At 45.9% G+C, this 27,376-nt stretch overlaps 2 protein-coding genes across 4 annotated transcripts; one reads left to right on the top strand and one right to left on the bottom strand.

Annotated features, from left to right (window-relative positions):
• The first annotated feature begins 19,416 nt into the window (after window positions 1-19,416).
• On the top strand, window positions 19,417-25,374 carry LOC123189672 (O-fucosyltransferase 38). 2 transcript variants are annotated; one of them, XM_044602141.1, is made up of 12 exons: window positions 19,417-19,653; window positions 20,332-20,407; window positions 21,187-21,254; window positions 21,516-21,604; window positions 21,685-21,862; window positions 22,388-22,516; window positions 22,642-22,775; window positions 22,855-23,068; window positions 23,147-23,331; window positions 24,072-24,167; window positions 24,271-24,415; window positions 24,994-25,374. In XM_044602141.1, exons 1-11 carry the CDS (start codon window positions 19,483-19,485, stop codon window positions 24,395-24,397), a joined length of 1,467 nt encoding a protein of 488 aa, XP_044458076.1. In that variant the 5' UTR covers window positions 19,417-19,482; the 3' UTR covers window positions 24,398-24,415; window positions 24,994-25,374. The 2 variants fall into 2 exon arrangements, with proteins under 2 accessions (XP_044458076.1, XP_044458077.1); XM_044602142.1 differs by having other exon boundaries at window positions 25,003-25,374.
• Window positions 25,207-26,781, bottom strand: LOC123189673 (psbP domain-containing protein 4, chloroplastic). 2 transcript variants are annotated; one of them, XM_044602143.1, is made up of 5 exons: window positions 26,370-26,781; window positions 26,124-26,227; window positions 25,927-26,035; window positions 25,610-25,837; window positions 25,207-25,524 (listed from the first exon to the last, which is right to left on the bottom strand). In XM_044602143.1, the coding sequence occupies exons 1-5, from the start codon at window positions 26,677-26,679 to the stop codon at window positions 25,460-25,462; spliced, it is 816 nt and encodes a 271-aa protein (XP_044458078.1). In that variant the 5' UTR covers window positions 26,680-26,781; the 3' UTR covers window positions 25,207-25,459. The 2 variants fall into 2 exon arrangements, with proteins under 2 accessions (XP_044458078.1, XP_044458079.1); XM_044602144.1 differs by having other exon boundaries at window positions 26,124-26,231; window positions 26,370-26,653.
• Window positions 26,782-27,376: the final 595 nt, after the last annotated feature.

A 27,376-nucleotide genomic window follows, 5' to 3' on the forward strand; every position in this document is an offset into this window, starting at 1 on the left:
CAAGTAGAGGCATACTAGGGACACTCTGTTTTGTCTATGTATTCACACATGTATCAAGTTTCCGGTTAATACAATTCTAGCATGAATAATAAACATTTATCAGGATATAAGGAAATATAAATAACAACTTTATTATTGCCTCTAGGGCATATTTCCTTCATCTCCCACTCGGTCGACGACCTAGGAGGGGTGCGCCAGCCCCGTGGGCTGGTGTGCCCCTTCCCCTTTGGTCCATGTGTGCCATTAACCTCCCGAGGGTTCCGGTAACCCCTCTGGTAGTCCAATATGTACTTGGTACCTTTCGAAACACTTTCGATGTCCGAATGCTATCGTCCTATATATCAATCTTTACCTCTCGACCATTTCGAGACTCCTCATCATGTCCATGATCTCATTCGGGACTCCGAACAATATTCGGTCACCAAATCACATAACTCATATAATACAAAATCGTCATCGAACGTTAAGCGTGCGGACCGTACGGGTTCGAGAACTATGTAGACATGACCGAGACACCTCTCCGGTGTCTGAATGCTATCGTCCTATATATCAATCTTTACCTCTCGACCATTTCGAGACTTCTCGTCATGTCCGTGATCTCATTCGGGACTCCGAACAATATTCGGTCACCAAATCATATAACTCATATAATACAAAATCGTCATCAAACGTTAAGCGTGCGGACCGTACGGGTTCGAGAATTATGTAGACATGACCAAGACACCTCTCCGGTCAATAACCAACAGCGGAACCTGGATGCTCATATTGGTTCCCACATATTCTAGGAAGATCTTTATCGGTCGTACCGTAATGACAACATACGTTATTCCCTTTGTCATCGGTATGTTACTTGCCTGAGATTCGATCGTCGATATCTTTATACCTAGTTCAATCTCATTAGCGGCAAGTCTCTTTACTCGTTCTGTAATACATCATCCCGTAACTAACTCATTAGTCATATTGCTTGGAAGGCTTATTATGATGTGCATTACTGAGAGGGCCCAGAGATACCTCTCTGATACTCGGAGTGACAAATCCTAATCTTGATCTATACAAACCCAACAAACAACTTTGGAGATACCTGTAGAGCATCTTTATAATCACCGAGTTACGTTGTGACGTTTGATAGCACACAAGGTATTCCTTCGATATCCGGGAGTTGCATAATATCATAGTCGAAGGAATATGTATTTGACATGAAGAAAGCAATAGCAATAAAACTGAACGATCAACATGCTAAGCTAACGGATGGGTCTTGTCCATCACATCATTCTCCTAATGATGTGATCTCGTTCATCAAATGACAACACATGTCCATGGTTAGGAAACTTAACCATCTTTGATTAACGAGCTAGTCTAGTAGAGCTTCACTAGGGACATGGTGTTTTGTCTACGTATCCACACATGTATCAAGTTTCCGGTTAATACAATTCTAGTATGAATAATAAATATTTATCATGATATAAGAAAATATAAAATAACAACTTTATTATTGCCTATAGGGCATATTTCCTTCAGTGTCGACTCACCGGGCGCTCGGGTCCTTTGGTGTTGGATTCTCGCGGTCCCAGCAGCCGGAACACCTCTCCTTCCCCATCATCGATCGGGCAGACTATGAGTCCCACCGGAAACGGGCGGCCCGCCGTGGGAAGGAGAGGATAAGGGCCGTCGAAGCATGTATCGCAGCGGAAATGGCCGCTGATGCGGCGGCGCGGGCGGCCCTGGAGGAGGAAGCCATCCGCGCTCGCATTGCGAAGAAATGGCAACGGAGGAACATGCGCGCCCTCGCCCGAGAGCAGAATCAGGTGGTCCGTGCCATGGTTGGACTGCCATCGAAGGAGGACAGCGATGGCGAGGACAGCTCCGACGACGAGCAGATCCGGCTTGATCCGTAATGCGTCTTCGATCGGTACTTCCGTGAGAAGGACGAGAAGGGCGTCTAGAAGGGCAATGGCAGTTGTGGATGAACTCCATCATGGTCAAACATGCCAAATTTTGATAGCCCGATGGCATGTTTAGTGTAGTGTGATGGAGTAGCCGGATGATACGTGTGTATCGACGTGGTTACATGAGATTGTATGGATTTGAGATATGGTAATTATGGTATCCGAATGTGGATCACATTATTTAAGGGATGCCCGGTCAGTGTCCACGAGCGTGTCCGCAGGTGTTTAAGGGACCAGATTTGCAAAGTCCGGCTGTAGATGCTTTAACCATGCATTCATGCTGCTCAGCGAAGGTTCAGCTAATAGCATTTTCCCTCTGTTGCAAAAGCAGAGAACATACTTGCACCGGTAGACGTGTCACACATGTGTGGCTACGTGCAGAGACCACGCGAGAGGAGTATCATGAGTCCATCACGCAATGCAGGCGACGGGGACAGATGAGCCGATGGACACGGCCACGTCCCCGCACCCAGCAAAGTGGCGAGCATGCACGGCGACGCGCCGCTCCGATGTCGCCAAAAGCTAGAAAAGAGAGAGAAACAAAGCCGGCCCGATCCCCTCTCCTCCCGTCCTACCACAAAAAGGGCGCCGGGAACGGGCAGCGCCCGCGAGCTTTCCCAGCCCCGCAATCTCTCTTGCGCTTTCCTAGTCCCGGCACCGGTAGCGGTAGGCCACTCACTGTCCACAGAGGACGTGGGCATAGCCCAGTGGTTGGGGGCGCATGATTGTAAACTCAACGACCAGAGTTCTATCCACGTCGGGGACGAATTTCTGGAATTCTCATGAGGGATGCTTCTTCTATATCAATAAACCGTGGGTGCTAGTGCCCATGGAGTTTCATTTTTTTTTCCACTGTCCACACGTAAACAAGCGGGCGAAGATGGATCGATTGATCAAACCCGTTGCTGCACCATCCGAGGCCGCACGAATCGCGGAGACGCCGTGTCCACATAAACGCAATCTTTTTCCCTGGCCGGGAATTCAGACGATCTATTGGCACGGGACCGGCGGCAGCAGGAGCAGCGGCGCCGAGCGGGACAGAGATATGGTTAGACACAGATGGATGGACAGATAGATGGATAGATGAGATGACAACAATCTTGCTCCAGTACTTATTAACGTTCGATGCGTGACACTGTGACAGTGATCCGGTCCCGTGATTCATTTCATTTTCGCCACTTGCTCCCCAGCCTCCCCTCTCTGTCGGCTTCCTCCGCCTCTACTATAGTGGTACAGCTTGGCCGGGCCCCGTGCATTTTCCACGCAATGGACAAAGCAGGGGACGCGAGCAGCGGCGGCGATTGCAAATTTTCTTTTCCCGGGGAACGGCGGCAATTGCTGTATGTTGCGCGCGTTAGGTGAAACTTGGACGGGGGCCGGCTGCTTCTTGTTAGTACTGCGAGCGGCTGATATCACCGGCTGCTTCAGGTAGACTATCGGATTGACCTCTGGTTGCAGTCGTGTCATGATGTTAACCGTATGGCTACTTTTTCCTCGGATCGCTGTCACCGTATTTTGTCGAGATTGGATTTTGGAAGGGGGTTGGTCAATTTTTGTTCCTGCTCGGTGGATACGGCTGGACGCACACAGATTTCTCTGAACTATAAAATGGCAGATGCACATATACTTATCTGCTATGCTGAGTTGCTGACATGCGTAGACGCCAGGAAGTGAAGACTAATAGTACCGGCCATTGTACCAAAGTGGAATTCTTTGACTGGTTACGCTGGTATATGCTTTCCATGGAACTGCCGGTTTATCAGATAATCAGACGAAGACGGTGGCATGCAGGTCACACTCGCACTGGTAGGCCTCATCGAGCCACAGAGGGTCCAGAGCTTCCAATGGCTCTTCAGAGCTCGGATCCACCGTTCGGCACGTTGTGATCATATTCATGCAGTGCTGTGCTTAGGAACAGCTCGTGGCCCGTGCAGACTCGAGAGGCCGCATTGCCGCTTTGTGCATGATTTCGGCGGGGAAGGGCCCTCTCCGCCTGTCCGAGCCAATCAGATGGATTAAAGTACCGGCTAGACTGAAAAGAAAAGGAATTAGCGCGGCGCATGGCAGACAGGATGATCACTGCGCGCTTGTAACTTTGCTGGAAATTTTAGCAGTAGCCTGGCCGCCCGGTGCCGTCATGACGAAAGGTGCGGCGGCATCGCCTCATCGGCAAAGGAGTGGCCAAGCCGGCCGGCGTGACATGTAGGGCGGCGTAGGCTGCGAGATCAGGGTGCGACGACGACCCCAAGCGCTAGCGGACCCTCAGTTTTCATTACGAAATTATAGGATTTATTGAGACCACACCTCACCAATTCAGTACTGCAGCATGATAGGCCACTGTTCTGTCATAAGGCCATTTGCCCGAAGATCTGGTGCGCCGTCCGAGCCATTTTACAAGCCCAGCCCCTAGAAGTCCTTTTTTTCGACATGAAGCCCCTAGAAGCCTTTTCTGAAATAAATAAATAATGAAGCCTTTGTAACACGTCTTTGTGCAGTTTCGGCGACAAAGGAAAAGATACATGGGGCGGTCAGATTTTTGGTCATGGACATAATGGTAATTTCTATTACGGTAGGTTTGTGCTTCCAGAGTTTTAATTGTGATGAAATGACGAATCTAATTAACTGAAATAATCGCCATCCCGGTCGTAATGATAATGATAAATCTAATTATAATTAAAATAATCATCATCCCTGCATCACCCGCATTCCTCCGCCATGTCGCCGTGGGCAACCAACGTGTTTGTGTCTCCATGAGGTGGGCGTGCCTCAGGCTGCAAGTGGATGTGGGCCGTTCATGGTGCCCACTTAGAACGACCAGAGAAGTGGAATATGTGAACTATCATGTCCACACCGAACCCGTCGCTTGTCACCTCGAGGAAACCCGACGCAACGCGAGGTGTATGGGCATCTCCCCTCTCCTTCTGGATCCTGGGGGTGGTGAACATTGGTGATCTCGAGTGCGTCCCAAAGTATTCCAGGTCGGGACTTCACTGAAGTCTCCGGGTGGTGAGCAAAAGAGCTTAAGACCTGCGACACATGTACACGTTTGACATTGGTGCTCACCGTAGCCGATCCTTGGCTTCAGAGATCGCCCTTGAAAGGATCGATATGGTCGACTAGAGGGGTGGTGAATAGGCAACTAACAATTTTTAGCTTTTCTTTAACAAGTTAAACTTTGCATCAAAATAGGTTGTCTAGAAATGCAACTAGGTGAGCAACCTATATGATGCAACGAGGATAGGTACACAAGCAAGCAAGAGATATGAAACAAGTAAGCTTGCTTAAATAAAGGCACGAGATAACCAAGAGTGGAGACGGTGGAGACGAGCATGTGTTGCCGAAGTTCCTTCCCTTTGAGAGGAAGTACGTCTCCGTTGAAGCGGTGTGGAGGCACAATGCTCCCCAAGAAGCCACTAGGGCCACCGTATTCTCCTCACGCCCTCACACAATGCGAGATGTCGTGATTCCACTATTGGTGCCCTTGAAGGCGGCTACCGAACCTTTACAAACAAGGTTGGGGCTCTCTCCACAACTTAATTGGAGGCTCCCAACAAAACCACGAAGCTTCACCACAATGGAATATGGCTCCGAGGTGACCTCAACCGTCTAGGGTGCTCAAACACCCAAGAGTAACAAAATCCACACAAAAAAGTATGGGGGAACCAAATATCCTTTGGTGGAAGTGTAGATCTAGGTCTCCTCCTTCAATCCCTAGCAAATCAACAAGTTTGAGTGGCTAGAGAGAGAGATCGGGCAAGAGAGCTTGAAGGGCATCAATGGTGGAGTGAGAGAGGTCAAAAGGTAGGAGTGGTAGGTGGGAGAAGCCCCCTTAAGTAGTCTCCCCACAATTCCAACCGTTACTGCGTTTTTGCACTGCAGTGGTACAACTGGTCCTCGTCCCGGTACAACCGGGACTCACGGTGTAACAGCAGAACCCTACCAAGCGGTACAACCGGACAGGCGGGCGGTAGTACCGGCTAAGAAAGATAACCGGACTAACCGTCTGGCTACCGCACAACCACCGCATCAAAACAGGAGCTTGACCGGTACTTGGGCGGTGCCTGGCCGGAACAACTGCATGGCCTTGAGCTCTTGGGCGGCTAAGTTCTGAGCGGAAGAACCGCTCGGACCATCGGTGGTACCGGTCATCGTGGAACGACCGGACCAACCAGGCCACTACCGCCTAAGAACAGTATCAAACCAGAGGCGAGAGCGGTACTTGAGCGGTACATGGACGGAACCACCGCCCTAGCTGTTGCAGAGCATGGTGGCGGTACCACCGCCCGGAGGCAGCGGTACAACCGCTCGAGCAAAAGCTGGTGAGCGACAAGACCCAGCGGTACAACCGCTCCAGAGAGCGGTACAACCGCTGGGCAGAAATAGTGAGCAGGAAAGAGGGGAAGAGGCAAGGAAAACTCTCTCTCACACACACACCTGAGGAAGGCAAAGAGAGGGTGAGAAAAGTGTACGTGAACTGATTCTCCCAGAGCTTCCTAATGAGGATTCCCTCTTGATAGTACGGGTACTCTACGACCAAAGAAAATAAAAACGTAGAGGACACGTCTTCGATCTTTTCCTTCGAGAGGTAATAGCAATCCGATGTAAGCCTAAGCATCGAGAATCTGAAACATATAGCACACGTTTAGACCACAAAGGGTTGTCATCATCATCCAAAATATAAAGTAGGGAAATGCCCTTTCAATCTCCCCCTTTTTGGTGGATGATGACAACAACACGATTTGCAAGAGATAAGTCAATGAAATCTAGACGGGACTCCCCCTGAATGTGTGCCCCAACAAGTACTAGCTGTTAGAAAGCATGGGCACACTTTCAGGACTAGACTCCCCCTGGATTTTATAGACTCATCACTCTGAGCTCAAAAGGATAGACAATATAATACTTAGAGGCAATAATAATGATAAAGACCTACGAATAAACGGAGTAGCAAGTCTAGCAAGTCTCACACACAGCACGGAACGAAACAAGTCCACAAACAAACACAAAAACACGAGAACAAGAGAAAACAACCCAAGCAAATCCCTGAGACCTATAGAACCCTCTCCCCCTTTGGCATCAAGACACCAAAAAGGAAAAGAGCGAAGCTAGCGACCCAAAGCTCAGGCGTCCTCCTCTGACTCCTCAGTCGCATCTGGATCTTCATCATCAGAGTCGTCATCGTTGTCGTGATCAGATACTTCCATGGCATTGTCAGCTGCTGCAAACGAGGATGATGGCTGGGGAGGGGCTTCATCATCAGTCCAGGTGCTATGGGTAGAGATCCAACGCTCCTCTGGGGTGATGCTCTTCTCAGAGCCACTCTGAACCTGCATGTTGAGGTGCTTCATCATTGCAATTCGGCGACGCCGTGCGAGCTTCTCATTGACATGTGCCTCATACATCTTCTTCTGGATGTCAGCCTGGAGACAAAAGGTCTTCTTTACCTTGGTAGTAAGTTTGGCCACCCACGAAGGCTTGGCCTCAGGAGCATGTTCAGGGAAGCGAGGCTCGGCATGCTTCTTCCTCTTAAGGAGCTTGACTTCATGAACAATGAGGTTGTCTGGAGAAGTGAGGAGCTCTCCAGGACGACGAACAGCCCACACAGAGTTTAGAAAGCACATGACAAATGGAGCGTAGATTGGGACTTTACGGTAGATGACCATGTTGTACATCTCATGCCACAGCCAATTTGACACATCAAACATTGCCCCTGTCCCCACCATGGTCTTCATAGCAACCATCAGATCAACCAGATAGCCATGAATTTCATCTTGATTGCCCACCTTGGGCAAGAGCACATTGCGGAACACTCGGTGCATGATGTCATAGACCTTCTCCAAATCCTTGGATTCTCCAATAATCCCACGGCCCCGAATGTACAGAGGGGCAAGCTTCTCCTTAGGCATGGACTCAGGAAAATCATGAGGGCGAATGCCACCCCTTCCTTGCAGACCGGTATCCTCGTACCCAATAGCATTGCAGAAAGCCCTCCAGGGAACGTGAAACAATTCATCGCGACACATGAAGGTGAGAGTGCGCGCATCATCTTCCCCAAAATGAACTGTGGCATAGAACTGATGGATGAGTTGAACATCAAAGTCACAGTTGACTGACATGATCTTGACAAGATCAAACTCCTCGCAGAGAGCTAACGCCTCACCAAAATACTCCATGTTGTTCCTCCAATGATCAAAATCAATCGTCCACTGCTTGGCATATCTATTCTTGTTGTGCTCAAAGAGTTCATGAACAATCCGCACTTGCATCTCATTCCGGAACTGAACAGTGGTCCAACGGGGAGCAATGGGAACCTCATACGGATTCTTTGAGCGGTAGGCTTCCCAATCCTTGGCTTTCCAACGATGCAACGGCATGACCACACGTTGCTTAGCAGCTGCAGACTTTTCACGGCGAGTGGGCTTGGTAGGAATCACAACTTCTTCATCATCTGACACAACCGGGCGCAAGGTCCTTCGTGCCCTCTTCTTGGTCTTGCGAGGAGCAGAGCGAGAACTAGAGCCACCTGAGCACACACACAAAAATAACACACAAAAACCCAACAAGGATGAGAGGATTGCACCCACTAGCAGAAAAGGAACAAGTTGCAACAACAGAGAAGATAGAACAGTGCTTAGTGGTTGATATACTCCGGTTGTACCGGATCTTCTGCCAGTAGTACCGCTCCAGCGGTTGTACCGCCCGTAGGGGCGGTAGAACCGCTGACAGTGGCACTACCAGGGAAGATAGATCTAACCGAAGCATACGAATCACACAAGTAATATTCCGAATTCTAAGTGCTGCAAACAAGATAGGAGGCTAACAAAGAACTCTTCTAAGCCATAGATCAAACACTAAACGCGGAAAGATGGGTAAAGCCCTAGGCAAGGAATAACCCTAAACAAAAATCTAGAGGCAAAGAACACGAGGCATTACCACCATCCATGGGAAGAGTTCGGAAGGCCTCCACAAAGAGAATCCATGGAGAGCCAAGGATCCGAAGCGCGAGACGCACTCCGGGGCAAGGGTAGAGATGGCCGGTGGCTAGGGCAAGAAAAAGAGGAACGAGAACGAAGGGAAAAAGACAACCCTTCAGCCCCATCGAGTATATATAGGCCCATACGCACGCCCCGGTAGAACCGCTTAGGGGAGCGGTTGTACGGCTCGTCTGGTACAGACCGGTGGATGGAGGCGGTAGTTCCGGTGCCTGGAAGGCAGCGGTAGTACCGCACGGCAACAACCGGTAGTACCGGACGTGGGTTACCGTGGGATTGTGCGGTGGAACCGCCCAGGCACCGAACGGAAACCCTTGGGACGGCATAACCCGGTACCAGCGGTAGAACCGCTCTTGGTACCGGTTGTACCGCCCGACCACCTAAGCCCAAGCCAAGATCAAATGAGTGCAATCCGAAGGGAGGAAGAAGGGGCACAAAAATAGGAGAGAAACAACACCCTAGGAGAACCTAACACAAAGAGCAAAGAGAGAAAGAGAGAAAACAACATGAGAACAGCAAGGCTAACTCCAACTCCCTGAAGAGAGGATGGTGGCCGAGGCCACCAGTGTTTGAGTCAATTGGTATGGCACCGCGAAGAATTATCCTTGGGTCCATGACCAAAACTCGTCTTTGAAGCACAAGTACCATCAAATATGGCTAATGTGAAAGACACAATCAATTTATGCATAATGGGGGGAGGGAGAGTTCATTGAGAGAACAACACTCCCCCTATGTCCATGCCTACACCTAAACTAGACAACAAGTTGAGCGTGGTAGGATGTGCAAGGGTTTAAGCCACATTGCTCGAATCAATGATATTTAGCTCATGCCTTAACTCGCGAAATCTTGCTTCATCTAAGGGCTTCATGAAAATATCTGCAAGGTTGTCATGAGTGTTGACATAGTTGAGCTCGATCTCTCCTCGTCTAATGTGATCCCGGATGAAGTGATACCGGATCTCAATATGCTTCGTCTTGAAATGTTGTACCGGATTGAGAGAGATCTTGATGGCACTTTCATTGTCACACCAAAGAGGCACTTTGTCACAAGTGACACCGTAATCCTTTAAAGTTTGTCTCATCCATAGGAGTTGAGCACAACAACTACCGGCGGCAACATACTCCACCTCAGTGGACGAGAGAGACACACAACTTTGCTTTTTGGAAGACCAACTTACCAAAGAGCAACCAAGGAATTGGCACCCTCCGGAAGTGGATTTCCTATCCACTTTGTCTCCCGCCCAATCGGAATCCGAGTACCCTACAAGCTTGAAGTTTGATCCTCTAGGGTACCATAGGCCAAAGTTTGGGGTATGAGCCAAATATCAAAAGATTCGTTTGACCGCCACATAGTGACTTTCCTTAGGTGCGGCTTGAAACCATGCACAAATTCCCACACTCAACATGATGTCCGGTCTAGATGCACAAAGGTAAAGCAAGGATCCAATCATGGAACGATATACCTTTTGATCCACCACTTTACCATTGGGATCTAAATCAAGTTGGCACTTGGTGGGCATTGGAGTGGAAGCCGGCTTGACGTCACTTATCTTGAATCTCTTGAGCATGTCTTGAGTGTATTTGGATTGATTGATGAAGGTTCCTTCTCTTCTTTGCTTCACTTCGAACCCTAGAAAGAACTTCAACTCTCCCATGGAGGACATCTCGAACTTTGAGGTCATGAGAGCGGCAAATTCCTCATTGAAAGCTTTGTTAGGAGAACCAAAGATAATATCATCAACATATAATTGGCACACAAACAACTCCCCTTTGACCTTCTTAGTAAAAAGAGTGGGGTCGATTAGCCCAACTTCAAAACCACGGTCTTGTAACAACTCGGTAAGGTGGTCATACCATGCACGTGGGGCTTGTTTAAGGCCATAGAGCGCCTTATCGAGTTGATACACATGATCGGGAAAGTAGGGATCCTCGAACCCGGGGGGTTGCTTGACGTAAACCAAATCATTAATGGGACCATTAAGAAAAGCACTCTTCACATCCATTTGTTGTAACTTAAAATTATGATGAGAAGCATATGCAATTAACAAGCGAATGGATTCAAGACGAGCAACGGGAGCAAAGGTTTCACCGTAGTCGATACACTCGACTTGGGAGTAGCCTTGTGCTACCAAACGAGCCTTGTTGCGAATGATAATCCCATGGGCATCTTGCTTGTTCTTGAATATCCACTTGGTTCCAATGACATTGTGGTTCCCCGTTGGCCTTGGCACCAATCTCCACACTTTGTTGCGCTCGAAGTTGTTGAGTTCTTCGTGCATGGCATTGAGCCAATCCGGATCTTCTAGCGCCTCATAGACCTTGTGGGGTTCCACACAAGAGACAAACGCGTGATGCTCACAATAATTTGCTAATTGTCTATGAGTGCTTACCCCCTTTCTTAAGCTTCCAAGCACATTCGTCATGAGATGATCCTTGGTGGAGAGCTTGGATGCAATCTTGGCGGCACGACGCTCTAATTCCTCCTAGGTGGTGAGTTGAGGAGCGGTTACTTGATCATCTTGAGCGCCCTCATGAACTTGTTCTTGATCTTGAACTTGCTCGGGGGAGAGAACTTGACCTTGGGCATCACTTGGTGTGTCAACACCGTCTTGAGTATGATCTTGCCCTTGGTCTTGTTCATGAGGTTGAGGGCCTTCACTTTGTTCTTCGGAAGCGTGTGGGCCTTGGGTTGGTGATGGCTCCACTTGAGTGGAGCATTGTCCTTCTCCTTCGGCCACAAGGGGTTCCTCAATGGGTAGGATAAAACCAACACCCATTCTTCTTATGGCTTGAGGAGGAATTTCATCACCTACATCACAAGTGCCACTTTGCTCCACTTGGGAGCCGTTATTCTCATCAAACTCCACGTTACACGTCTCCTCAATAAGTCTCGTGGATTTATTGAGGACACGGTAAGCATGAGAGTTTGTAGCATAACCAACAAATATGCCCTCATGAGCTCTAGCCTCAAATTTAGACAACCGAACACCTTTCTTGAGAATGAAACACTTACACCCGACACCCGGAAGTACTTGAGGTTGGGCTTGTTACCGGTGAGTATCTCATATGGAGTCTTGTTCAAGCCCTTGCGGAGGTAGAGCCGATTGGATGCATGACACGCGGTGTTGATGGCTTCGCCCAAAAGTTGTACGGAGACTTGAACTCCGCCATCATGGTCCTTGCCGCATCCATCAACATCGGGTTCTTCCTTTCCGCAACACCGTTTTGTTGAGGGGTGTATGGTGCGGAATATTGATGCTTGATTCCCTCATCACTAAGAAATTCATCCAAGGTGTAGTTCTTGAACTCGGTGCCGTTGTCACTTCTTATTGTCAAGATCTTTGCATTGTGTTGACGTTGTGCTTCATTTGCAAAGTCAATGACGGTTTGTTGGGTCTCGCTCTTCCTCTTGAAGAAATACACCCACGTGTACCTTGAGTAGTCATCCACAATCATCAAGCAATACTTCCTACCTCCAAGACTATCGAAGGATGGAGGCCCAAAGAGATCCATGTGAAGGAGCTCCAAAGGCCTCTTTGAATAAATGATAGTCATGGGAGGGTGAGCCTTCTCATGTAGCTTTCCTTCGATACAGGCACTGCAAGCACGATCTTTAGCAAAACTAACATTCGTTAGTCCACGGACATGGTCCCCCTTGAGGAGACTTTGCAAAGATCTCATATTGACATGGGCTAAACGGCGATGCCAAAGCCATCCCACATCAACTTTAGCCATTAGGCATGTCGCGGTCTTAGTGGGTCACTCTGAAAAGTTAATCACATATAGACCATTCTCGACATGCCCAACAAAGGCTACTTTAAGAGTCTTGCTCCACAAGAGGGCCACGGTATCGATATCAAAGAAAGTGGCAAAGCCCATGATTGCAAGTTGACGAACGGAAAGTAAATTGTATGCAAGGGACTCAACAAGCATGACCTTCTCGATCGTGAGATCATGAGAGATGACCACCTTGCCAAGTCCCAATACCTTAGAAGATGAGGCGTCACCCCACTCGACATTGGTGGGCATAGATGGAACCTTGTGCACGTCCACCACCAAGTCCTTGCTTCCGGTCATATGATTTGTAGCTCCGCTATCAAGCAACCATGATCCACCACCGGAAGCAAACACCTACAAGAGATCAATGCTTGGTTTTAGTACCCATTTTGTAATGGGTCCTTTGATGTTAGTAACAAGGGTCTTAGGAACCCAAATAGACCATTCAATGTATTCATGAAGAGAACCAACAAATTTGGCATAAACATGCCCATCACTAGCACGACATAACACATAAGAAGGATTAAAATTGCCGGCTTTGTTGGGAGGGGTGACATTGCCCTTCTTGACATTATTCTTCTTCTTCTCCTCGGGGGCACTCTCTCCCTCCCTCACAAAGGTTTGCATGAGAGGAGGAGGCCGTTTGGTCTTGTCATTCTTCTTCTTGTTCTTGGAGTCAGGGACGTACCCAACCCCTTCCTTGGCCACACCTCCCTTTTGGTTGGTCAAGAGATCATTGAGGTTCTTCTTGCCTTGTATGCAAGTCGCAAGACCTCTCTCAAGTTGCTCCTTCAACTTAGCATTTTCCTCAACAAGATGTATATGCTCACAACACGGGTTAGTAGCATTTGCATTATCAATTGAAACCATATGAGGAAAAGTTGCTTTCTCCTTAGTTAGCTTCACTTGGAGTTGATCATGAGACTCCTTGAGACTAGCGTGAATACCCTTCAAGGCCTTGTGGGCCTTGTCAAGTATATCAAACTCCTCTTTGAGTCTAGCAAGATCAACCCCGAGTTTGTCCTTCTCGGAATTTAGCACACGAGAAACAATGAGGGCATGATCATAATCTTTCTCTAACTTAGCATGATCTATGTTGTGTGACTCCTCAAGAGCCAAACGAAGACCACGCTCTTCCTCAAGAGCATTGGAAAGATCCGAAATCTCATCGGCATAGTCATGACTATGTCCTTCCATCTTAGAGATGGTGTCTTCGTGAGCCTCGATCATGTCATTGGCCTCACCAAGTTGTTCCAAGAGAGCAATAAAGTGCTTCTTGGATTTTCCCTTGAGTTTGCCCATAAAGGCCTCAAACTCGTTAGCCTCCACATTAGCTCCCTCAAATTCATTAATGCTGTCCGTTGAGGAAGAATGATTAATGATGGTAGTTTTGATGTTGGAGGTTACCTTGTTGGTGGCTTTAGCCATGAGGCACTTGGCGGTGATGCTCTCGTTGGGTGAGTCGAAGAGAGACACCCGTGATGTTGTTGCAATGGCAACGGAGGCCATGTCAACCGACTCATCATCTTCATCATCGTCATCGTCCTCATTGTACTCTTGTTGCACAACCAAGGCCTTGGGATGAGTCTTCTTGGTGAAGTTGTTCTTGTTGGGGAACGACTTGGCCTTGTCCTTTCGGATGAGTTTGCCACCATTGTCTTCCCTCTTCTCATACGGGCATTCCGCAACGAAATGACTCACGTTGCCGCAATTGTAGCAAGTCCTTACACGTTGCTTGCCCCTTGTACCACTCGAGTTGTTTTTGCTAAAGTTTGGCCTTGAGTTTTTCTTGCTCCAAAATTGCCTTGAAGCAAGTGCCATGTGTTCATGATATGCATACTTCGTATCTTTGGGGTTGCTCTCCTCTTCTTCCTCTTCTTCGTCTTCCACTATGAGCTTGGCCTTCAATGCAAGGTTAGGCTTCTTTGCCCGTTGAGAACGGAGCACCGCATAGTCGGCGGTCTTGTCCAAAATGTTCATGGCCACAAACTCATCCAACACTTCGCTTGAGGTCAAAGTGTGGAAGTCCGGTCTTTGACGAATGACGGAGGACATGGCCTTGTGATAGGGCATCATTGCCTTGAGGAATTTGCGCTTGATCCAATTGTCATCCGTGTCCTTGCTCCCGTGATCTCGTAGTGAGACCGCGAGTTTGGTTACTCTCCGATAGAGCTCACGAGGTTCTTCATCTTCCTTCATTGCAAACTCATCGGCCTCATCTTGTACCACTTCATAGTTGGAGCGTTGAATGCTTGCGCTTCCCCGGTAGAGAGACACGACACAATGCCATGCATCTTTGGCCAAGGCGAAAGGACGAATATGAGGTAGGTCTTCGGGTGGAATAGCATCTTGAATGATGAAGAGAGCATTCTCATTGAATTGATTGTCCGCGGCTTCTCGAGGAGTGAAGTTGCTTGGATCATGTGGATAGAAACCTTCTTCAATGATTCTCCAAAGGTTAGTGTTCACATGATTTAAATGACGTTTAAAGCGGTAAATCCAAGAATCAAAATCCTCATTTTTCACAATCTTAGGGGGAGGACCGGCATGATTCAAATGAGTGGAAGGAACCGGTCCACCATAAACAAGTGGTGGTTCCACATGGGCAAAGATGCCGGTGCCATTCTTGCCACTAGAAGAAGGAGCCTTTTCACTACTAGCTTCCCCCTTGTCGGGGATAGCATCCGTCACCTTGTTGGCGGGATCACCCACTTTCAACGGTGCGGTGGATAGTTTAAGCCCCTCAAGAAATTTAGTAAACATGCTTTCGACTTCGGTCGTCATGGAGGTTTTCAATGTCTCCAAGGCCACATTGAACTCCTCACGAGAGACCGAAGTTCCCCCATCTCCCGTAGACGAGATCGGATTCACACCGGAGTGTTCCTCCACACCGTCTATGGTATCAACCATACTCTTTGGACGATAAAGTCCTTAATAAAGAGACGAGGCTCTGATACCAATTGAAAGGATCGATATGGTTGACTAGAGGGGGGGGGGTTGAATAGGCAACTAACAATTTTTAGCTTTTCTTTAACAAGTTAAACTTTGCATCAAAATAGGTTGTCTAGAAATGCAACTAGGTGAGCAACCTATATGATGCAACGAGGATAGGTACACAAGCAAGCAAGATATATGAAACAAGTAAGCTTGCTTAAATAAAGGCACGAGATAACCAAGAGTGGAGATGGTGGAGACGAGGATGTGTTGCCGAAGTTCCTTCCCTTTGAGAGGAAGTACGTCTCCGTTGGAGCGGTGTGGAGGCACAATGCTCCCCAAGAAGCCACTAGGGCCACCGTATTCTCCTCACGCCCTCACACAATGCGAGATGCCATGATTCCACTATTGGTGCTCTTGAAGGCGGCTACCGAACCTTTACAAACAAGGTTGGGGATCTCTCCACAACTTAATTGGAGGCTCCCAACAAAACCACGAAGCTTCACCACAATGAAATATGGCTCCGAGGTGACCTCAACCGTCTAGGGTGCTCAAACACCCAAGAGTAACAAAATCCACACAAGAAAGTATGGGGGAACCAAATATCCTTTGGTGGAAGTGTAGATCTAGGTCTCCTCCTTCAATCCCTAGCAAATCAACAAGTTTGAGTGGCTAGAGAGAGAGATCGGGCAAGAGAGCTTGAAGGGCATCAATGGTGGAGTGAGAGAGGTCAAAAGGTAGGAGTGGTAGGTGGGAGAAGCCCCCTTAAGTAGTCTCCCCACAATTCCAACCGTTAATGCGTTTTTGCACTGCAGCGGTACAACCGGTCCTCGTCCCGGTACAACCGGGACTCACGGTGTAACAGCAGAACCCTACCAAGCGGTACAACCGGACAGGTAGGCGGTAGTACCGGCTAAGAAAGATAACCGGACTAATCGCCTGGCTACCGCACAACCACCGCATCAAAACAGGAGCTTGACCGGTACTTGGGCGGTGCCTGGCCGGAACAACTGCATGGCCTTGAGCTCTTGGGCGGCTAAGTTCTGAGCGGAAGAACCGCTCCGACCACCGGTGGTACCGGTCATCGTGGAACGACCGGACCAACCGTGCCACTACCGCCCAAGAACAGCATCAAACCAGAGGCAAGAGTGTACTTGAGCGGTACATGGATGGAACCACCGCCCTAGCTGTTGCAGAGCATGGTGGCGGTACAACCGCTCGAGCAAAATCTGGTGAGCGACAAGACCCAGCGGTACAACCGCTCCAGAGAGCGGTACAACCGCTGGGCAGAAACAGTGAGCAGGAAAGAGGGGAAGAGGCAAGGAAAACTCTTTCTCTCACACACACCTGAGGAAGGCAAAGAGAGGGTGAGAAAAGTGTACGTGAACTGATTCCCCCAGAGCTTCCTAATGAGGATTCCCTCTTGATAGTACGGGTACTCTACGACCAAAGAAAATAAAAACGTAGAGGACACGTCTTCGATCTTTTCCTTCGAGAGGTAATAGCAATCCGATGTAAGCCTAAGCATCAAGAACCTAAAACATATAGCACACGTTTAGACCATAAAGGGTTGTCATCATCATCCAAAACATAAAGTAGGGAAATGCCCTTTCAGCCCTTGCTAGGTAGCAACCTCCTCGAGTTAAACACGTTTTTGGTGAAGCTTCTCATGCCCTCGGGCTCCCAGTGGGACATCGATTGCGGCAACACCCATCGTGGTGGAGACGAGCTTCTGTGTCGGCTAGGCGAAGACGGCGATGCCATTCTTCCTAGGGAGGCCAAACTCCAAGTTGACCTATGAGTAACAGTGGTGTAACTCTTGCCCCCACTCATTGTGTTGCGCGACTAGCTCATACTTCTGGCAACTAAGTTTCTCTTGCTTGGTGGTGAGTTTGCATGCACATTGTTTCGAGTTGCTTCCCCTTGGGGCTCTTTTCAGCAATGGGTGAGGATGTCGAAGTTGGCTATCGTGTCGAAGTCGATCCGTGTCATAAATACCTCGCGCGCCAGATAGTAGCCTTCCTACCCCTCGCCAGTTTTCTAGACTAGAGCTGAGAACAGACGACGGGGAGTCGATCATTCCCACCAGGTGAGAGCTCTGACCTGTAGTGAACGAAGGGGATGATGTTGGAGCAACAACATGGCTCAAGTGAAGTTTGCGAGCACACAACTGTTGAAGTTGCCGTCTATAAAGTACAAGCCTTCGAAACACGAAAGTCTTGGCCCTCGTCAAATGGGGTGGCAAGGATCCAAGCCTCTGCCATCTTGGAGGTGAAGCAGAGGGCGTCAAGGGCGAGATCCCGATCTGATGTGAAGCCACCGACCTTGGTTGATAATGCCATCCCGATCCACTCAAAGGATTCGCGCCCACAACCCTACCCGGCTAAAATCGAAGCAAAATTCCATAAGGGAAGATCTACCCCGGTTGTGAGGATTTAGGGGTCAAAATCATACCAAATTCGAGTTTAGTTTTTTTTCTCTCACCGCCACTTTTTTGGGAGCGATTGTATCTCGTCCACAGTGAGACACAATCACGCATCGTCTCAAGGACGACATAATGAGCCGACCCATAATCACATAGCATACACTAGTTAGTTGTTTTTTTTGTTCAATTTTCTAAAATACATATATTCCAAAAAAATTAATGCACTTAATTTTGTTTAAATGTTCACCATCAATTTGAAAATGCTAACACAGTGTATTGTTTTGTTAGTGTATTTTTTTATAAAAATGTTGATACCAATCAAATAATTGTTCTTGACATTTAAAAAATGTTCACGAGTTTCAAAAAATATACATGACATATTAAAAACATGTCATGCAGTGCAAAACATAATTTTTACCATTAAAAGATTCTACATTATATTTTAAAATACTCACAAATTTTAAAAAATATGTTTGTGACATTTAAAAAAATGTTTATACAATGTAAAAAATGTTCTCATAGTATTGTTCCAGCATGTGTTAGAAAAATGTTTAACATGTATTCCAAAAATGTTTGAAAATAAGTATATGTAAAAATGTTAAACATGTATACATTTTTTATATGCATATGAAAATTTATAATGTGTGTGAAAATGTGACATCAAAATACAGGGGCCCAGATCTGGAGTTCGATAGCGTGTCGGGATGTTGCCCTGGCCTGACTCATTCGACGACAATGTGTTAGCCTTTGGTGAGTCACCTTGGAGGTCCGCAAAACAGCATATCAACGATGAAGCCACGTCGAGCTCCGGTGAGAAAGTGATCCGTCATTTTTTCCCTTTGGTAATTGTTGTGGGGCTACCAGAGCAAGATGACGGGCGTTGGTGTCAAGCTCAGAGAATTTCTTCGGTCTTGATTGTATTTCTCTTTCTTGGTTGATGTTCCTTTATGCGACTAGCATTCTGCCATCTTTTCAGTTTTGTCAGGTTAGTGTCTACGTGGCTTGTACAATGATCTTTATGATATAAATGTGACACATATTACCATGTCAATTTTTTTTTAAAAATATGATCATGTATTTGAAAAAGGTAAGCATCTATTAAAAATGTTGCTGATGTATACAAACAATGCACAATGTGTACAAAAAAATTATATGTGTGTTGAAAGCAATAAAAAATCATAAGAAAAAACCAAAGCAAACCAGTGAAAGAAACAAAGAAACCAGAGAAAAACTCGAAGAAAAAATAAAAATAAAAACGAAAATAATATAAAAACTGAACGAAAAAACTCACGTAGTTGTAGCTACAGTATTGGGCCGTCCCACTAGAGCCGGAGCGCGGGGCTTGTGGGCTCTCTCCCCCTCTCTCCCAAAGCCGTGGGCTCTCTTTCCCTCTCTCCCCCAAAGCCCCGGCCATGGCGAGCCGCCGCGGAGCGCCTCCGCTGCCCCTCCGGCTCCGGCGGCTCCTACGGTCGCCGATCCCTCGCTGCGCTTGCTTCATAGTCGCATTGACGGTGCTCCTTGTCGTCCTCTCACTTCGCCAGATCGCCCGCGTCGACCTGCCCCGCCCGGACCTGCCCCACCAGGCCCGTTTCCTGATGCTTCCCCTTCACTTTTGTGTCTGTCAGTACTGTTTTCCCCGCACTAGTTTGCGCGTTAGGCTTCCGTTTTCGATGCGATGCAGGTCTTGTTTGCACAAATTTCTGTAGGTAATTTCATCTCATTTCTTGTGATGCGTCATGCTTTTGTGCAAAGTAGACCAGGATGAAGTGTTCAATTATTCTTCGTGTTGTTGAAACTAAAGGTTGGTCAAAACCAACTGCTGTAGTTAAGAGAAAGCAATGCTGTTGCTAGACAAACCATCTCGACATCCTGTGAGTGTTGAGCCAGCGAAACTTGAGGATGGTGTATGATTTAATTGTCATACAGTTAGATGCCTGTTTATTTTGACCCCCCCTTTTTTTTAATGAAAAGCTCAAATACCTGGTATGAAGTGTATTTCTGCTGACTTTGAATACGTTATTAAGAAATATAGTGCTATCGTAATGCTCAGTATCCCCAAATAAATTTCTGTGTCTTGGATGTTTCTTGTATAACAACTTACCATACATATGCATTTGGAAATGAGAAGACCTTGCTTCTTAGAAATCCAAAATTACTTCATGTGCTGGCCAGCCATTTTCTTTAAATGAAACTAATATTGACTCAGTGTGTAGTCATGGTACGTTGTTGATTGCTGAACTGGAGTTGTAACTGATGTTCAGGTGCCGAATGAGCAGCTGTGGGGTTCTAATGCCTACGGTTATCATGCTTGTGTCACACCAACCCACAGATATATTGGTAAATTTCTTTCTTATGCAGCATTTTTTTTCAGAAACATATGGTGATTCCTACTTTGTTGACTAAGTTGGGTTGCTCTAATTGTTTGTAAATTGGTAAGTGTTTGTTGCTGGTGATATGAAGCTGGAATTTGGTGGAAACTAGTATCGTCAACCATGCTTGGTGGGGTTTTTCTGTCTACTAATGAAAGTATTACTTGACTATTTAGTCTCCAGTAGGTTTAAATGTGTTTTATTTCTAAAGGATGTCTTCTCAACAGTGCTACTGTTTTGTGAACGTCTCTCTTTTTGAGTAACTAGTGTCTAAATGAAGCAATCTAATGTATACGACTACAATGGTGATATGGCTTAATTAGGATTCTGCACTAGGAGTAAACTTTAGAGTAAACAGAAATATAGTGCTTTGTTCAGAGATCAGTTTTACATATATGCTCTCTATATGCTTTGTGGTCCTAATTTCTCCTTTAGTGTAACTACCTTTGATCTTCTTAGTTCTTATATGTAAATCAAACATCTAGGTGCAGATGTGCAGTATCTTACATTTGATAATAAGAATATGTGCTTTATGTGCAATAGGAGTGATACAACAATTATGGTATAGCTTATTCTTCTGGTCCTTATTTTAGGGTCAAATGTCCCTGAATCTGTATCCTTGTATTGTATCTATATTACTCTGCTGTAGAAACACTGTCATGCGAATTCAGTGCACATACATGTTTTCTTGGTAGGTTTCCCTCAATATTGTTTTGTTTAGTAACACCCTTTTTTTTGCATCACCAGCTCCAATAGAGTCGGACCACTATATGACTGTTAGAAGTAATGGAGGACTCAACCAAATGCGAACTGGAGTAAGTTCGTGCACCAAAACTTAGCTTCTAGCTCCATGGTTTATCCGACTCACACTTGCATACTTTTGCACTCCTGTAATAATAATTGCATGTATATATGCATTTTCTTCTTCTGAATATCCAGTTCTGCTTTTGTTGATGTATTTATCTATTTTATTATGTTATCTTCTTGATTATTATCATTAAATTAATATTTTTCTTGAGATTTGTTCAAGTACGGTCACCAAACTTTGTTTGAATTCTGTTATCTCCCCTCTGCAGATCTGTGATATGATTGCAGTAGCCCGCTTGGTGAATGCAACACTTGTTATTCCTCAGTTAGACAAGCGATCTTTTTGGCAAGATACCAGGTTTTGACTGTTGTATATTTGGTTGATTGTCCAATTTCATTCATGTTTATCTAAAATCCAATTCGCACCAATACATGCAGTACGTTTAAAGACATCTTCAATGAGCCTGGTTTTATTAAAGCTCTGGAAGGTGATGTCCATATCGTTAGTGACTTGCCTGAAAGTTTGCAATCTGCTCCAAGAGCTCGGAAGCACTTTACTTCATGGTCTGGTGCGAGCTATTACGAGGATGTGAAAGAACTTTGGAAGGATCACAAGGTAGTCTTCAATTCAGATACTCCATTAGCTACCTCAACGTACCGATTTAGTAGCTGTTTTCTTTTGTCATAAAAAAATAGCATCCTTTCTGTTCAATAAAACTAGACATTTTAGTGGACTATCATTTTGCTATTTTTTCTTTGTATCCTTCAAGATATTGAATGATGTGATCTGAAACTTTTGGTTTTGTTCTGGTATGGAGAGTTGAAAGTGCTACCACATTACTCTGTTATCAGTTATTGAAATTATTCTTTATGGAAAGCATCTTCATTAATGTTTCCAAGCAATATGACGTATAGAAAGATCGCCAATCTATTTTCTGTGCTTAGCAACATGGCTGTTCTTTGACATGGTGGTTGCATCAGACATTTTCAATTTGACACAAATTATTTGAGCAACACTTACATAAAAATATAGATTTTCAAAAAATTTGTCTGCATAATTTGATTTTTTTCCCTTCTGGATCTGGAGTGTGAAGCTCATTTATTTGAGTTCACCTGATCACTTCCGAATTATATTCTGCAGGTAGTTCACATCCCAAAATCTGATTCACGGCTTGCAAACAACGGTCTTCCGGTTGATATCCAGAGACTAAGATGCCGCTGTCTTTACCAAGCATTGCGTTTCTCAGATCCAATCGAGGACCTTGGAAAGGCATGAACATTCTCCTAGTAACTTAAATCTTTAACTATGATTGTGTTACAGTCTTCAATTTGCACTTGGAGATTTATGACACTCTGTAAACTAGGTTCTGAGCCAACATAACACTTGCACAACAGAAGCTTGTGGAGCGTCTAAAATCACGTGGAAAGTTTATTGCTCTTCATCTACGATATGAAAAAGATATGCTAGCATTCACGGGCTGCACTTATGGTCTGAGTAAATCCGAAGCGGACGAATTGAGAATCATGAGGTATTATCAATCAACACAAATATGTGCAGTTTTATTTCTACATGCAAATTATATTAACTGGCTTCATGTATCTCAACAGAGAGAAAACAAGCCATTGGAAACTGAAGGACATAAACTCAACTGAACAGAGATCTGGAGGTAATTGTCCATTGACTCCACACGAGGTGGGGATGTTTCTACGTGCGATGGGATATACCAAGTCCACTTGGATCTACATTGCAGCTGGTGAAATTTATGGTGGTGATAAGTATATATCAAAATTGAGATCGTATTTTCCAAACTTGGTTAGCAAGGTTGTTAGCAGTGTTACTTCTTTTATTGATTAGCTCCACCATCCTTCACTATTCTACTAAACTAATATACTTCTGCAGGAAGTGCTGGCAACAAAAGAAGAGCTTCAGAAGTTTAAGAATCATGCTTCTCAAGTTGCAGCACTTGACTACATTATTTCAGTGGAAAGTGATGTGTTTATTCCATCACACTCCGGCAATATGGCAAGAGCTGTTGAGGGCCATCGTAGATTTCTGGGTCATCGCAAGACTTTGACTCCTGATAGGTAAACATATTTTGCTATTTAAGGTGTTACTATTTTTTCGTTTCCCCCTATAGTTTCCCTCAAAACAAGACTTTATGTAATAAGATAGTAACCACTTCAAAATTATTTCGAAGGTCTTGTATGTCATACAAGAGTGCTTATTTAAAAATTAGAACACCTGATGGGCTGCGCACGTGTGTTTTGTGTGTGGGTGTTGTGGCATCTAAGAGCAGCTGGCTGTTAGATGGACCCAGTTTAGTGCAGGAGTATCTCAGGGTGTGTAGGAGTCCAAGTAAAGTCTTCAGTAGGTTGTGTTAAAGTCAGTTTCGAATAGCTCTATAAAGGAGCAATCTTGTAATAGTTTCCAGCCGCCACCAAATGGTGCATTGCCTGCTTTCCTTACGAAGGGGGTTAATGTTCACTGAACAGTATTCCAGCTTGCGGCAGCTGGAAATAATAAGATTCCTCCTTTATAGAGCTATTCCAAACTGACTTGAACAAAACCGATGTACGACTCTTTACTTCTAATAGGACTCTTACACACCCTGGATACACCCGCATAAACTGGACCCATCTAACAGCCAGCTGGATTCTCTTAGATGCCACAACAGGGTGTGTGTACCTGCGCATGTGAAGTTATGCATCCTTAGTGGACCTATGTTCTATTACTCACAAATAATACTCCTAATGTTTGATGTCTATGAATCTTGACCGAGTGGATGGGTGCATGTGGACTAAGTCCTGTTGCATTTAATCTTCAGGAGAGGATTAGTGGAACTCTTTGGCTTGCTTGAAAAAGGAGAACTTATGGAAGGTCCTAAGCTGTCCTCACTTGTTACTAAAATGCATAAATACAGGTGATTTGATTTTATTGAATATATGAAAATGTTAAATATCACATGCACATTACTTCTGCTCCATACTTCATGGATTGTACTGAGTTTGCATCTCTGATTTCAGGCAAGGCGCCCCAAGGAAGAGATATGCGTCCTTGCCTGGGAGCAAGGGCAGAGCACGTCTTAGGACAGAGGAATCCTTTTACGAAAACCCATTCCCAGAGTGCATCTGCCTGACTGGGAAGCATTGATGTGATGATGGTGTAAAGGTATGCCACTATCCTCTAGCAGCATTATACTAGACTCGTTAGTTTGGAGGTAACTTACTTTTGAATCAAAAGTAGTTTAAATCATATAAATGAGTCATTTGCTAATAGTTATTTTGTCTCTTCAATCTTCTGACAACTACATGAAAAATATGTGTTGTATGAAGACCTAAGTACAGCAAAAGTTAACCACTTTAGAGCAATTTTTAAGATATTGGGAGGAGAGTCCCCTTCCTACCCTAGAGTTAACTTTTTGTTCTAGCTTGCCTGTGAATATTGATTTAATCATAATGCTTTCAACAACTCTAGCTTAATGCTGGTTCTTCTATGATTATGATTGAGATATTCCTTTTAGGTTACCCATGAGGTTATTATGCATATACCATTTTCTAAATGTTTTATAGTTACTGCTCTTATATCATGCTCTAGCCGTTTGTATATCATGCTGTAGCCATTTGTATTGCTGCATTTCATCAAACCCTAGCAAGTTAGCATATCTTAGAATTATTTGAATGAACTTTGAACTGTTCTTATTTGCACTACATGCTGTCACATATACTCAGCTGCTCAGCCTATATTAGGTGTTTCAGTTCGGCCACTGGAGCTCTAGTGACGCATTGAAAGTTGAAATCACACTCATACTCCATGATGCCTTCACACAAGTCAGGCAAGGGCGTCATTCTTTCGCTGATCTAGATCTAAGAACCCTATATGGAGGCCGGCAAGTGTAGTGAAACAACTCTACATGTATCAGTCTATCAGTTCACTGCCAGTCATGGATTAGACATGTAGGCTACAGCCAAGGAAACTTCAAACATGCATTTATGCATTCAGGTCTGGAAGTTGTTATATGCGCCCTGAAGGCGCCTTTAGGTCTGAATTCTATCTGTAACTAGAAGAGGAAGCTTACATACAATGTTCAATTTCTTCAGCTAGATAATCATCGTTACAAATGATGTGTACTTACCCTCCCTTTACATAACGGCATCCCTCATCTTCTCTAATAATAAAACAGATTACGTGATGAACGAACCCAATGGAACCACCCTAGACTACGCGGAATGATTCTGCTATTTGCTTCAGATCCTTGTAATGCCTTTTCCATTGTAGCCCTGCAAAAATACATAATTCCTTTCCAAGATGAGAAAAGTGACCATAGAAATCAGCACCATATAGTGATAAGGACAGTTATTTCACCGTTTGCAGTGACGCTGAACAGGTAGAGCCTATTCCCAGCAGCCGTAGCTGTGATGAAGATATGGGGTGGTTCCAGCTCGAACTGGTAGTAAGTTCTTCCGGAATACTCTGCTGTGGCTGTGGACAAAACCTTCCCTTCCACATTCTCGCCGATGACCTCCGGTCCAAAGGCGTTGATCACCTTCTCCGGCGTGCCGATCTTCTCGATCGTTGCATCGTCAAGGTCATCTTGGCAGTTTCAGCATGATAGTCAGTACCATGAGACAGTTACCACGCTACAAAATATGCCAGGAAAGAACAGTTTGTTCAGGGCTCACCTGCAAACCTACGAGTGGGCGCTACGATGACAGATAGTCGGCCCTCCTTGGGGTTTCCGAACCGCAGGTCGATCTCTGTGCCACCGAGATCAGCAATCGACACTGGTGTCTAAATCAGAACACATCTTTTGGATCAGAAAGTGTGTGACTGACTATGTTTTGAAAGCTAAATTTCTGCCAGTAGCTCCAGTTCTCACCTCTTCCCAGCCATCAGGAACTTTGAAGCTGTACGGGATGATCGGGCTCCAGCCGACTCCGTGGCCACCAGACTTTTCATCCGGCCTGCGGTATGTTTTCCAACCTATCTGAACAAATTACATCCTTACGACATGCACCACGAGAATATGAAAGGCGTATCTGAAGTCTGATCTGCTCTAAGTTGAACTACCAAGAACATATCACATGGAATTAACAGATGAAGATGGCAGCAAGTAAGAACCAACCATTCTGATCAGGGCCAGAGAGCCCAGGGATCCTCCCTGCCAGCGGGCCCTGCTTGGCCGCCGCCAGGCCATTGCCTGCAAAACCAAGCACCGAAACTCCACAAGCTGCTGCTGCAGAGGCCAGTGCATTTCTCCTCCCTACCAAGGCCACCATCACCCCCTCTCTCTCTTCCTCCTCATGCGATCCTGACAGGGTGGGCCCACCGCTGCACCTCACAACCGCAGGCGCCCTCCCCTTGGTAGGGTGAACCTGCTTTGTAAGGAACAGAGAGGAGGAGGAGCTTGGCAAGAAGAGGGCCAAGCTGCTCATCTCTGCTAGCTAGAAGTCTTCCTTCTGTGTGATTCGGCTCTGCCTGTTGTTCTTGGGAACTGCTGCTTCTGGTTTTGCCTGGAGAGAATTATCTCTCTTTTGTTCGGTTCATCTTCATCATACATACTCCGCGGGCTGCTGTGGGCCGCAGGGGATGAGTGGCCAGGAGGGTTTGAGGGTTGAGACCAAACATCTCACCTTTGCCCTGTTTGTTTTCTGCCGTGCCTGGCTCGAATGGAAAATCATTTCTTTTTTACTTTTGGCTTTGGCTTTGCACATAAAATCTGAGTAAATAAGAGAATCTACAGCCGGAAATCTGGGCTCTCAAATGCCTGCGGACGCGACTGACCGACCAGTCCTCAAATTGGGTCTTCCACATCCGTGTATCTCATATCCGATCCTCTATATCCATACTAAACCATGCAACGTGGATAAAACTATGTAGATCATGAAATGAGACATAAAATCAGACATAGAAATGCATAATCCGTTCACCAAAAGATCACCACCGGATCTTTAAAAGACCGCCAAAGTTTACATAATGCACATAAACGACGGCCAAGTTTAAACTACATCTAAAAACTAGAAATTAAATTTCCTAGTCAAAAAAAACTTGAAATTAAAGTGGAGAAGACGGATTTTCACCACTTCCTTGCTGGCCCTTTCCTCTTCTGGTCGATGACGTAGCTGTAGGCGC

The sequence above is a fragment of the Triticum aestivum genome, chromosome 2A, assembly GCF_018294505.1.
Source record: "Triticum aestivum cultivar Chinese Spring chromosome 2A, IWGSC CS RefSeq v2.1, whole genome shotgun sequence".
In the NCBI taxonomy this organism is placed as follows: Eukaryota; Viridiplantae; Streptophyta; class Magnoliopsida; order Poales; family Poaceae; genus Triticum; species Triticum aestivum.

Coding starts and splice junctions, on each gene's coding strand:
- LOC123189672 (XM_044602141.1), top strand. CDS start 19,483: ATGGCGAGCCGCCGCGGAGCGCCTCCGCTGCCCCTCCGGCTCCGGCGG. Junction 21,605..21,684: donor TCTTTTTGGCAAGATACCAG/GTTTTGACTGTT, acceptor CAATACATGCAG/TACGTTTAAAGACATCTTCA. Junction 24,168..24,270: donor ACTAAAATGCATAAATACAG/GTGATTTGATTT, acceptor CTCTGATTTCAG/GCAAGGCGCCCCAAGGAAGA.
- LOC123189673 (XM_044602143.1), bottom strand. CDS start 26,679: ATGAGCAGCTTGGCCCTCTTCTTGCCAAGCTCCTCCTCCTCTCTGTTC. Junction 26,228..26,369: donor CTCTGGCCCTGATCAGAATG/GTTGGTTCTTAC, acceptor TTGTTCAGATAG/GTTGGAAAACATACCGCAGG. Junction 25,838..25,926: donor GCCCACTCGTAGGTTTGCAG/GTGAGCCCTGAA, acceptor GAAACTGCCAAG/ATGACCTTGACGATGCAACG.